The sequence below is a fragment of the Nerophis lumbriciformis genome, linkage group LG07 (genome assembly GCF_033978685.3).
Source record: "Nerophis lumbriciformis linkage group LG07, RoL_Nlum_v2.1, whole genome shotgun sequence".
NCBI classification, from domain to species: domain Eukaryota; kingdom Metazoa; phylum Chordata; class Actinopteri; order Syngnathiformes; family Syngnathidae; genus Nerophis; species Nerophis lumbriciformis.
The window spans coordinates 8439552-8453800 of record NC_084554.2 but is presented as its reverse complement, the minus strand read 5'-3'; the positions used below and the strand labels follow the sequence as shown (position 1 = coordinate 8453800).

The following is a 14249-nucleotide window of genomic DNA, read 5'->3' as shown; positions in this document are numbered from 1 at the left end:
AAAGAAGGGTTCGGTGAATGCGCATATGAAACTGGTGGGGTTCGGTACCTCCAACAAGGTTAAGAACCACTGTGGTAGTTACTATGGTAATGTAATTAGTTACTATGGTAATCTAATTCATGGTAATCTAATTCACAGCAGCTCAGACGAGGCACCAAGCAGTGTGGGTGGGGAGCGTTTCCACGGGGCGGTATAGCTCGGTTGGTAGAACGGCCGTGCCAGCAACTTGAGGGTTGCAGGTTCGATCCCCGCTTCTGCCATCCTAGTCACTGCCGTTGTGTCCTTGGGCAAGACACTTTACCCACCTGCTCCCAGTGCCACCCACACTGGTTTAAATGTAACTTAGATATTGGGTTTCACTATGTAAAGCGCTTTGAGTCATTAGAGAAAAAGCGCTATATAAATATAATTCACTTCACAATTCACTTCACAGAGTGTTTCCAGAGCAGCCAGCCTGAAATGTGGGTGTCAGGGACAGACGCGGAAGGAGATTTTTACAACAAAGTTCTAAAGCTTAGTGATGTATCAGATATATCAGATAGTCGGAGGATTGTTTTTACCCTTCGCGTTCATATTTCGCTGTGTTTGTAGCATTTGTGTTGCGTTTCGCTTGATTGTAAAGTATGTTGGGACCATGAAAAATTCAGTGGTTCCCCACTAAAAGGGGCTGTTTGCAACCTTAAGGCTAATGTGCTTTTTTAAATATTTGTTTATTTATTTGATAGGGAAAATAATACAGGTACTGAGAAACAAACTACCCTCCCACCCCCCCCAAAAAAATCAATCAATAAAAGTAAAAACAAAAGAAAAAAATTATGTAATTAAGAAAAAAATTAAAAATTAAATTAAACTTATCTCCCCCTCCCTGTCCTACATTTCAGTCACAATCACTGTGGGTGGCAATGTACTGCCTTCCTCTTCACCACAAACAGATCAAATCAAACGAACTGACTAAAAATAAAAAAGAATAAAAAACATACAGACAAGTGTCACTGAATAAAAACAAAAAGTGAATTGAGATAAGTGGAAAATGTAGGAGCTTAAATGATGTTTGAGTTAATTTACATTTTATGGAAGGTGCTTTATGTTTATTCAGCCAAAAGGGGACTATTTACTTTATTTGCATAATATGAAAATGTATATATTGCATGCTTAGAATAATTATAAGGTACACTTTATTTGTAGTTATTACATTTGTCTGAATAATTTGATGACGTACTATTTTATACTGCTTTAATACAGTGAAGATTACGTAACTGTTTAATTGCATATATGGCGGAAGGATCTGTGTGGTAATATGGTTTGGACACAATGTATTATGAGTAATGGCAGTCGGGTATGGTGGAATCAAGCCACACAGTTTTTTGACCTTAATCTAACTTTTTCTAACTCTTTCTTACTGTAACAAACTCGCTTTATTTTGCCGTTCATTTGTTCCCACATCGTTATTGTTTTACGTTTTTGAATGATTAAGTTCACAAGTAAACGATATAAAAGGAAGAGGAGCGTCTGGAGTTGTGTTTGTTGTTGCCGCAGCAAGCGGGAGCAGGAGAAAGTAGAGGAGCATCAAGCTAAGGCTTCATTAGGAAACTACAGAAAGGTTCATTGTCAACATTTGTCCTATAGTGTCTTTAATTTAGCTATATGACTAATCATACAGCCCCAGGTCAAGTCCAATTGTTCTGGTGTACCCCTCAGATTATATTTAATGTTCTTTAGATCTAAGTAAAACATGAGGTCATATGAGGCCTAGGGGCAAACTGTGATTTCTACGCCAACAAAATCCTTTTACGAGCTAGTATTGATGCAAAGTCGATACTATCCTTAAAAGTCTGCTCAATTTTTTGAGAGCTTGGTAGAATTCCAAAAATAGCCAAGGAGTCAACTTGAAATTTAGTGCACCTGCAAGATGTTTAAAAATATTAATCCAGTAGGCTGTCAGACAGGGACAGGACCAGAACTGCAAGATGTTTAAAAATATTAATCCAGTAGGCTGTCAGACAGGGACAGTACCAGAACATGTGTCATGTTTGCAGGAGTCAATCGATTACATGTGTCTGCGATATTAGCAAACTCTTTCCAAGGATTTTTAAGCTAACATTAGCAATCATTGAATGTGTCTATTGTAACAAGACGGCTGTAAATTGTTAGTTGCTTCTCTGGGACTGGACTTGTGTGTACACAGCATGGTTAGTGACAAGCAGTGGTAAAGTACAAAGAAGAAGGATTATGAGAAACACCGTCAACCTTATTGAAAATGGGATATTCTTCATCTCAGTATGGTTATCATGACTGACTTATTTATCTATAACAAAAACTGACGTATTAATAATCCAGATATCAGTGTGCTACAAAAAGAAGTCAGTAAATGAACGTATGTAAAGCTGCAGCTATCGAATATTTTAGTAATCGAGTATTATATCGAATATCCCAATCGATTTATTGAATAAATCATATTTTTGCTTAATTAAGGTTTAATTATACATTTTAAAATGTGCCCTCAATTATTGTGTTTGGCCTAATTGTCTTTTATTTCCTAAACGCCTTTTTTCATTTTTGAAGGCTGACACGCACAGCTGAAATGCGTCCGTGTGTACACGGCATGGTTAGTGACAAGCAGTGGCGTAAAGTGGATTATATTTATTTATCGTTTTTTCTCTAGTGACTCAAAGTGCTTTAAATTGAAAAACCCATTATCTACCGGTACATTTATATCAGTAAAGCATGAGCGCCATACAAATTTCTCAGGCCAACAAGCAATTTTTATTCTATAAAATTGGTCATTTGTAAACAAAAATCTGGAAAACTTAAAAAAAAAAAAAAAAAGGTATGTCCCGTTAAACCACTAAGGTAACATAAGCTAGCCAGCCGGTGGTGTTCTTGTTCGATTTTTTGTAATTGTAATTCATTTAATCTAACAGATCAATTTGCAAACAGCCCCTTAAAAAAATGATATATTTATTTCTAGTTTTTATGTTCTTATTTTTCTAAAAATGTAGTATTACCGGTAAATTCCTTTAATGGTGGCATGGTTATAAATAACGGATGTATGAATTTATGTTGAAAGTATATCTGAAATTAAACAAAAGACTATTGAAACAGGGACATGACATGTAGCAACATAAAAAGCACCAAAATAAATGACTAAAATCAAAATGAAAACGAGTAGTACTAAATTTTTCTTTATAAAAGTGCCGATTTTAACACAAACAAAACATTCTTAACCGCTATAGATACTCCTGTGTTGTGAGTAGTGAAAATGTTGCAGTACATAAAAACTAATCTGAAAACCAGTGTTTCTTAACCATAGGGCTGGGCGTCATCAGTTACGTATGTGTCCTCTGTGTTGCAGTATATTCAATTGTGTGAATGCTTTATGACACTTTTTTTTCGCTAATACGACTAATTCAGTATTAATATCTGAATGGACCCTGGCTTCAAGTTCAAAAAGGTTAAGAGCCCCTGCGCTAAACGTTAAAACACCACCGACATGAATGAGCACATCAAACAGTTGAAATGGGGGTGTATTTGTTATTACATTAGTATCTTTAATTGTTGAAATGAAATCTGCAATGACTGGATAGTTGTTCTGTAGCGACTAAACTAGCATGTTGCAGAGGGTTAAAACAGCGCTTGTCGAGTTGGCTGACAACAAATATTTTTGTTCGTAACTGTGATTTTCAAACACGAGTTGTTCACAGTGTATTGTTTTTCAATGGTAAAATCTAGGCTAAAACAAATACCTATTTAATTGTGCATATGACAACTGAAAGTATTCTATCCACACTCTGATTTTAATTTTAATTGTTATTGTTTTTATCATTATTTAATGTTTGCCTTTTTGTATTTTCCTATAAAGCACTTTGACTTGCCCATGTGCGAATTGTGCTGTATGAATTAATGAGGCGCTCTCTGGGACACATAGACTGTTAGGTTACCGCGTCATTTAAGGTTTGAATGCATCAGCGACGCAGACGCATACCTGCACTGCAAAAAGTCAGTGTTCAAAAACAAGAACAAAAAATACAAAAATGAGGGGTATTTTACTTGAACTAAGCAAAATTACCTGCACATAGAACAAGAAAATTTGGCTTGTCAAGACTTTCCAAAACAAGTAAAATTAGCTAACCTCAATGAAGCCAAAAATACCTTAAAATAAGTAAATTCTCACTAATAACAAGTGCACTTTTCTTGGTAGAAAGAAATTAGACCTTTTTGCTTAATATGTTGACAAATATTCTTAAATGAAGTAAATGCTAGTGCCATTATCTTGACATAATGATATGCGATCGGCTTTACATTTCTTGAAACCAGCAAACTTGTATTAAAAACTAATGTATTGTTCTTAATGGAAAGAAAACAAGGCAAGCGCTTGTTACTCTCGGGGTCTCCTAGCCGCTCAGGCAAATCATATGGTCTAAAAATGCATTTTCCCAACGACAACATGACATTATCGCGCCAAGTGCGTGCTCTTTCAGTCAATTAGTGCGCATATATACAGCCCGGCTAAAATAGCCACCCTTTTTTTTTTTATAGATAAGATAAATAAATATTTTCTTGGATAAAAAGGAAAGTAAAACAATATAAAAATAATTACATAAGGGAGAAAAAAGAAGAAAAAAAATAGTAATTAAATGAAAATGTTAGTGGACCAGCAGCACAAACAATCAAGTGTGCTTCAGGGACTGTGTTGTGTCCCTTGCAGAAGTGTTGTCCATGTTGTGGGAACCAGAATATTGATAGCAGAAAGAAACAACCCCTTTTGTGTGAGTGGGTGTGTATGAGTGTGAATGGGGGAGGGAGGGTTTTTTGGGGGGGTTGATGCACTAGTTGAAAGTGTATCGTGTGTTTTTTTCTATGTTGATTTAATTAAAAATAAATAAATAAATAAATAAAATAAAAAAATTAATAGCCACCCTTACTCTGATTACTGTTTTGCACACTCTTGGCATTCTCTCAATGAGCTTCAAGCACACCTGTGATGTGAAAGCCATTTCAGGTGACTACCTGTTGAAGCTCATCGAGATTAGACAAACTGCCTTCTCCTTACACTAAACAACAAAAAAAGTCAAATGTCCACTGATGTTTAAAAACTCTACACTTGGAATCTATTTTACATTTCCCCCAATGATTTCGCCATTTTTTTCCTCGTGCACTAATTGACTGAAAGAGGGTGCACTTTCCAAGCGAGCGTGATGACGTCACGTTATTGATGGGAACATTTTTATACAATATGATTTGCCTGAGCGGCTAAGAGACCCCGAGAGTAATAAGTGGTAGAAAATGGATTGATGGCTGGGCTAAAAAGGACAAAAAAAAATACAAACACAAATAAAAACTTTTTGAAAAATTCTGTACTTCCCGTGGGCCGGATTTTGGACGTTGGCGGGCCGTAGTCAATAGACTACTGCTGTAAATCAAAAATGTATCAATAATGGCTTTTTAATCAAATCGTGCGTTGGCCGAAGATTCCCACCTCTACAATTACACTCGTATATTGAGGTACACTATACAAAAATGCTAATAAAACACACTCACCTTCTCTGCAGCTTTTTCACTGCGAAAAGCTGCAAATGCTGCGTGTTTCTGTGGAGAAGAAAAGACATGAGTACAAATAAAAGTCTCTCAAAGTGTTTGGGGAAGTCCTTGAATCTCAGTAAAACTAAAATAATGCTATTTGGTAACAGTAGAAAAGAGCATCATACATTGAAAGTAGGGATGTCCGAAAATGGCTTTTTGCCGATATCCGATATTCCGATATTGTCCAACTCTTTAATTACCGATACCGATATCAACCAATACTGATATATACAGTCATGGAATTAACACATTATTATGCCTAATTTGGACAACCAGGTATGGTGAAGATAAGGTCATTTTTAAAAATATTAATAAAATAAAATAAGATAAATAAATTAAAAACATTTTCTTGAATAAAAAAGAAAGTAAAACAAAATAAAAACAGTTACATAAAAACTAGTAATGAATGAAAATGAGTAAAATTAACTGTTAAAGGTTAGTACTATTAGTGGACCAGCAGCACGCACAATCATGTGTGCTTACGGACTGTATCCCTTGCAGACTGTATTGATATATATTGATATATAATGTAGGAACAAGAATATTAATAACAGAAAGAGACAACTCTTTTGTGTGAATGAGTGTAAATGGGGGAGGAAGGTTTTTTGGGTTGGTGCACTAATTGTAAGTATATCTTGTGTTTTTTATGTTGATTTAATAAAAAATAAAAAATAAAAATAAATAAATAAATATAAAAACGATACCGATAATTTCCGATATTACATTTTAAAGCATTTATCGGCAGGCCGATATTATCGGACATCTCTCATTGAAAGGGTAAAAGAAACCAGATTTTGGGGAGTTTTAATAAATGATAAATTGAACTGGAAATCTCATGTAAAAAATATACAACATAAGGTGGCAAGAAACATTTCAATAATGAACAAGGCAAAATACGTCCTGGGCCAAAAATCACTTCATATCCTCTACTGCTCGCTAGTGTTACCATATCTGAGTTTATGTACAGAAATATGGGGAAATAACTACAAAAGTACACTTCATTCATTAACCGTGTTACAAAAAAGATCAATTAGAATAATACATTATGTTGGATATAGCATACCATACAAACACTTTGTTTATTGAGTCAAAAATATTAAAGTTCGATGACTTGGTAAAATTGCAAACAGCTAAAATTGCCGTATTTTTCGGAGTATAAGTCGCACCGGAGTATAAGTCGCACCTGCCGAAAATGCATAATAAAGAAGGAAAAAATATATATAAGTCGCAATGGAGTTTAAGTCGCATTTTTGGGGGAAATTTATTTGATAAAAACCAACACCAAGAATAGACATTTGAAAGGCAATTTAAAATAAATAAAGAATAGTGAACAACAGGCTGAATAAGTGTAAGTTATATGAGGCATAAATAACCAACTGAGAAGGTGCCTGGTATGTTAACGTAACATATTATGGTAAGAGTCATTCAAATAACTATAACATATAGAACATGCTATACGTTTACCAAACAATCTGTCACTCATGATCGCTAAATCCCATGCAATCTTATATGTGTAGTCTCTTAAGTGAATGAGATAAATAATATTATTTGATATTTTACGGTAATGAGTTAATAATTTCACACATAAGTCGCTCCTGAGTATAAGTCGCACCCCCGGCCAAACTATGAAAAAAACTGCGACTTATAGTCCGAAAAATACGGTATATACAAAGCAAACTATAACCTGCTACCAAAGAATGTACAACAATTCTTCTCAACTAAAGAGGAGAAATATAACCATAGAGGAAAATCTAATTTAAAACATTTGTATGCACGTACAACACTTAGAGCCTTTAGCATATCAGTATGTGGAATTAAATGATGGAATGGATTAAGAAAATAAGTTAAACATTGTACTGATATGACCAAGTTTAAGATGTTGTTCAAATTAATAGTGCTTACAAAGTACATAGAAGAATTATGAGAAACACTTTCAACCTTATTGAAAATAAGATATTCTTCATTTCAGTATGTTAATAATGACTGACTTAATTATATATTACAAAACTGTTGTTATACTCATTCACGGATGTAATTTTACTATAAAAAAGTCAGTAAATGAATGTATATATTTGTCAACGCTCTGGAGTGGGAAAGGGGTCGGATTAAATAAGCTTTGCTTCTTCCTACTCCTTTTCAGACATGATGCAAAGTGAAATGATATGAAATTGTGTGATGTATTATGCTGTAAGTGTGTTCATGTTCGAAATAAACAATAAAAAATAAAAATAAAAAGACAGAAAGAAAGACGTTTAATCCTACCATACGGCCAAAGTTGGAGAAGACTCTGACGGACTCCGCTCCAAAGTACTTGAGGAGATCCTCCTTTTCATCCTCAGTCAACTCAGCTGGCAGATGGTGGACCAACAGAGTCTTGCTGCCTCTTTTCCTGGCTGCTTCCTCACACATCTCCATTTGTCTGCAGGTTGTTTTTTTAAAACTTGTATTAGTAGATTGCACAGTACAGTACATATTCCGTACAATTGACCACTAAATGGTTTGAGTTTGAGTTTATTTGGAACATGCAGGCATACAACATGATACATCATAATTTCCAGTTTCTCTTTTCAACATGTTCGAAAAAGAGTAGGACGAAGCAGAGCTTATCTACGGTAATCCTACCCCATTGCTTTTACATAACAGTTGCTAAAACTTTTGTTCACTTCCTGTTCTCAATGTATTCACAATATACTCCATAAGTAATCACAATAAAAATAAATAAATAAATAATACTGGGTGAAGTAAGTTACATTTCATATAGTGAGATGAGTAAGATTATTTTGAAAATGAATGGATGGATGAAATAAATTCAGAATGTTTATCATGGACTGGACTCTCACTATTATGTTAGATCCACTATGGACTGGACTCTTACTATTATGCTAGATCCACTATGGACTGGACTCTCACTATTATGTTAGATCCACTATGGACTGGACTCTCACACTATTATGTTAGATCCACTATGGACTGGACTCTCACTTTTATGTTAGACCCACTATGGACTGGAGTCTCACTATTATGTTAGATCCACTATGGACTGGACTCTCACTATTATGTTAGATCCACTATGGACTGGACTCTCACTATTATGTTGGATCCACTATGGACTGGACTCTCACTATTATGTTAGATCCACTATGGACTGGACTCTCTCATTATTATGTTAGATCCACTAAGGACTGGACTCTCACTATTATGTTAGATCCACTATGGACTGGACTCTCACACTATTATGCTAGATCCACTATGGACTGGACTCTCACAATATTATACTAGATACACTATGGACTGGACTCTCACACTATTGTGTTAGATCCACTATGGACTGGACTCTCACTATTATGTTAGATCCACTATGGACTAGACTCTCACACTATTGTGTTAGATCCACTATGGACTGGACTCTCACTATTATGTTAGATCCACTATGGACTGGACTCTCACAATAATATACTAGATCCACTATGGACTGGACTCTCACAATATTATGTTAGATCCACTATGGACTGGACTCTCTCATTATTATGTTAGATCCACTATGGACTGGACTCTCACTATTATGTTAGATCCACTATGGACTGGACTCTCACACTATTATGCTAGATCCACTATGGACTGGACTCTCACAATATTACCGGTATACTAGATACACTATGGACTGGACTCTCACAATATTATGTTAGATCCACTATGGACTGGACTCTCACACTATTATGTTAGATCCACTATGGACTGGACTCTCACTTTTATGTTAGACCCACTATGGACTGGAGTCTCACTATTATGTTAGATCCACTATGGACTGGACTCTCACTATTATGTTAGATCCACTATGGACTGGACTCTCACTATTATGTTGGATCCACTATGGACTGGACTCTCACTATTATGTTAGATCCACTATGGACTGGACTCTCTCATTATTATGTTAGATCCACTAAGGACTGGACTCTCACTATTATGTTAGATCCACTATGGACTGGACTCTCACACTATTATGCTAGATCCACTATGGACTGGACTCTCACAATATTATACTAGATACACTATGGACTGGACTCTCACACTATTGTGTTAGATCCACTATGGACTGGACTCTCACTATTATGTTAGATCCACTATGGACTAGACTCTCACACTATTGTGTTAGATCCACTATGGACTGGACTCTCACTATTATGTTAGATCCACTATGGACTGGACTCTCACAATAATATACTAGATCCACTATGGACTGGACTCTCACAATATTATGTTAGATCCACTATGGACTGGACTCTCTCATTATTATGTTAGATCCACTATGGACTGGACTCTCACTATTATGTTAGATCCACTATGGACTGGACTCTCACACTATTATGCTAGATCCACTATGGACTGGACTCTCACAATATTACCGGTATACTAGATACACTATGGACTGGACTCTCACAATATTATGTTAGATCCACTATGGACTGGACTCTCACAATAATATACTATATCCACTATGGACTGGACTCTCACAATATTATGTTAGATCCACTATGGACTGGACTCTCTCACTATTATGTTGGATCCACTATGGACTGGACTCTCACTATTATGTTAGATCCACTATGGACTGGACTCTCACAATATTATGTTAGATCCACTATGGACTGGACTCTCACACTATTATGTTAGATCCACTATGGACTGGACTCTCACTATTATGTTAGATCCACTATAGACAGGACTCTCACACTATTATGTTAGATCCACTATGGACTGGACTCTCACAATATTATGTTAGATCCACTATGGACTGGACTCTCACTATTATGTTAGATCCACTATGGACTGGACTCTCACAATATTATGTTAGATCCACTATGGGCTGGACTCTCACACTATTATGTTTACTTTTGTAGTTATTTCCCCATATTTCTGCACAATAACACAGGTATGGTAATTCTAGTGAGCATCAATTTTCTACCGCTTGTCCCTTTCATGTTTTGCTTTATTCATTCTTGCCCTGATGTGTGATCTGAGCCGAGGATGTCGTTGTGGCTTGTGCAGCCCTTTGAGACACTTATGATTTAGGCTATATAAGTAAACATTGATTGATTGATTATTGACGTGTTTCTTGCTACTTTATGTTGCATGTTTTTTTACATGAGATTTCCAGTCCAATGTATCATCAATCATTATACCTAGACATTTGGTTTCATTTACTCTTTCAATTTATTGGTAACACCCGAATAACTTTATCAACTTGTTTAAGTCGAGGTCTATCCATCCATTTCCTACCGCTTGTCCCTTTCGGGGTCCACGTTCATCAATTCATGGTAAAGCAAAGCAGCAATAACTACAAAAAAACAAAAAACGACTGCATTGTTACTCACCACTATCAGAGAGTGTAGTTTTATCTCCAAATGAGCACCAAATATGCCTTCTTTTATACCGTACAATAATAAAGCAACAGCAAGTGTTACTGGAGGACCCTCGTTTAGCTTTATGCTAATGTGAAACTACGTACACAAACACGAGTTGCCTCGACTTTTTGATAGTTTCTACTGTCTTTTCTTCATTTGTACCACTTCCGACACATGTTGGCACCTGCATAACACCCTTAACCGAACAGAAACGTGTAGAAAAGCTCACCTTTCGTTGGACGATAGTTTCGTATGTTAGCAAAAAAAACGCTAGGTGAAACTCAACTTCCGGCCTTTTCTTCTTCTTCCGACAAAAACATGTGCGCTAAGTGGAAATGTACGCGGCCGCCCCCTTTGTTCAGGCTTAAAACATCCACATCACCTTACTTCACCGAATATATATATATATATATATATATATATATATATATATATATATATATATATATATATATATATATATATATATAAATATATATATTTTATTATTTTTATATATATATATATAAATATATACTTCTTTTTTATTATATATATATATATATATATATATATATATATATATATATATATATATATATATATATATATATATATAAATATATATATATATATATATACTGTATGTATATATATATATATATATATATATATATATATATATATATATATATATATATATATATATATATATATATATATATATATATATATATATATATACAGTCGTGCTCATAAGTTTACATATCCTGGGAGAATTTATGATTTCTTGGCCATTCTTCAGAGAATATGAATGATAACGCAAAAACCTTTCGTCCACTCATGCTTAATGGTTGTGTGAAGCTATTTATTGGCAAACAACTGTGTTTACTCTTTTTAAATCAAAATGACAAAAGAAAGTACCCAAATGACCCTGATCAAAAGTTTACATACCCCAGTGAATTTTATCTGATAGCATGCCCAAAAGTTGACACAAACAGGTTTGAATGGCTAATCACGGTTCCAATCCTCACCTGTGACATGTTTGTTTGTAATTAGTGTGTGTGTATAAAAGGTCAGTGAGTTTCTGGGCTTCTGACAGACCATTGCATCTTTCATCCAGTGCTGCACACATGTTTCTGGATTCTGAGTCATGGGGAAGGCAAAAGATCTGCGAGAAAAGGCAATTGAACTGCATAAAACAGGAAAAGGGTATAAAAAGATATCCAAGGAATTGAGAATGCCAATCAGCAGTGTTCAAACGCTGATTAAGAAGTGGAAAATGAGGGATTTGGGTAGACCAGCAAAGATTTTAGCCACAACAGCCAGGAAAATTGTTTGAGATGCAAAGAAAAATCCACAAATAACTTCAGCTGAAATACAGGACTCTCTGAAAAATTGTGGTGTGGCTGTTTCAAGATGCACAATAAGGAGGTACTTGAAGAAAAATGGGCTGCATGGTCGAGTTGCCAGAAGAAAGCCATTTCTGCGCAAATGTCACAAAGTATCCTGCTTACATTATGCCAAACAGCACAGAGACAAGCTTCAAAACTTCTGGAACAAAGTAATTTGGAGTGATGAGACCAAAATTGAACTTTTTGGCCACTCGACCATGCAGCCCATTTTTCTTCAAGTGCCTCCTTATTGTGCATCTTTAAACAGCCACACCAAGAAATACTTGAATTTCAGTGTTCATTTATTTACACATATACACACACATAACACTCCTCTACACATGGTTGTATTTGAAAGTGCAATGCTTCGCAGCCAGTAGCACAGCCCTTGAAGGAGCATAGGTATGGGCAGCACCTGTGAAATTTAATTTGCAGGAAATGAGTGAGTTAAGGGTTGAATTGTCCATCCTCGTTCTATTCTCTGTCATAACCATGCTGAACACCCTCTCTGATGATGCATTGCTGTGTGGCACGCACAAAAGTGCCTTCATCATCTGGAATCTTCCATCCCAAAACCGGTCAATCCTTGCTTCCTGAGGAAGATCTTCCCTGCCAAGCACTTGGTACTCCACTACTTCTTCCCGGAGGCTATCCAGGTCCAATCGCAGCTGCGGCAGACTTTTTGAGAGGGAACGCTAAAGGCACGGCCCCAATATTGTTGTCCGGGTGGAAATCTGGAGAAATTTGTGAGAATGGTTGCCCCGGGAGATTTTTGAGAGGTGCACCGAAATTCGGGACTCTCCCGGGAAATCGGGAGGGTTGACAAGTATGTCCGGGACCCTTTGGGACTTTGTGACAAGGGGTGGCACTTTCGTGACTTCTGCGGTGCTTTTTTGTAAACTTCTGGATCTGTCTCCCGGGAGCCTTTTGAGCCGCTGGGTCTCTGCCACACCAGAGTCGGTTTGGAGAGACCGCAGGAGATGTGGATGAAGAGACATGGCTGCGGAGCTGGTGCTGAGCGCCGGGACAGACAGGCTTCACAGTGTCTTGGCTGAATGAGCAGGTATCGGACACCTCGGTCTTCTTGGACGTATCCTCGCTCATCCATGCAGACCAGGACACTGGCCGAGAGTTGGTGGGCGGCCCTCTTGGTTGCTTTATTGGGTCTGCTCCTGGAACACAGCAGAGGACACGACAGTGTATATGTTTTTGATTTTATTTTTGTTGCTGTTGTTGTTGTTGTTGTTTTACTTTTGTAGCTGTATGTAGAAATGGCTGGTTGCATCAGCTCTGCTCTTTTAATGTCTTTAATGTTTGATGTTTTCCTCTTACACACACATGCTTATGTGTGCGATGGCTATGAGTCTCTTTTTTCCTTGGCCTCAGTCTGGACCCCCTCTCCAGGGGCCCAGGCTTAGACTGATTTTTTTTTTTCTTTCCTTATCAGTGTTTTTTTTTCTTTCCTTATCAGCGTTATGTAATGTTTTAGAATAGGACTTATTGTTGGAGTACGTGTATATTATGTTGTTTTTTTTGGCAAATGATGTCAGAGACTATAACACCGAAATAATTATTATAATTACTAGTACCTAAATTAAATCAAATCTATTGCAAACAATATTTTTGAAAGTGAACATTTATTAGATATACAACTCTTTGTTAAAAAAAAACACACAATTATTAATTGCAATAAATGTAAACTATTTTGAAATTATTTGTTTTATTTTTTTGTATTCAAATTTGTATTACATTTTTTATGTATTCAATTTTGTATTAAATTTTTTTTAGCAAAAACTAATAATTACAAAAAATTAATTCACTCCCTTGGACGTGAGGGGAGCAGTGAGCGGCAGCGGTGTCCGCGCCCGCTGTTTAAATTGACATAAATAGAATA

The 14249-nt window shown here is 36.1% G+C and overlaps 1 protein-coding gene across 3 annotated transcripts in view; it reads right to left on the bottom strand.

Annotated features, from left to right (window-relative positions):
• Nucleotides 1-11345, bottom strand: part of rnpc3 (RNA-binding region (RNP1, RRM) containing 3) — a 39140-nt gene extending 27795 nt beyond the window's left edge. For 2 of the 3 annotated variants that reach the window (XM_061965877.1, XM_072913452.1), the window contains exons 1-3: nt 11212-11345; nt 7843-7999; nt 5539-5586 (exon numbers count right to left, since the gene is read on the bottom strand). In XM_061965877.1, the coding sequence (XP_061821861.1) occupies nt 5539-5586; nt 7843-7995 (201 nt within the window). In that variant the 5' untranslated portion in view covers nt 7996-7999; nt 11212-11345. The other variant, XM_061965876.2, reaches the window with a different exon arrangement.
• Nucleotides 11346-14249: the final 2904 nt, after the last annotated feature.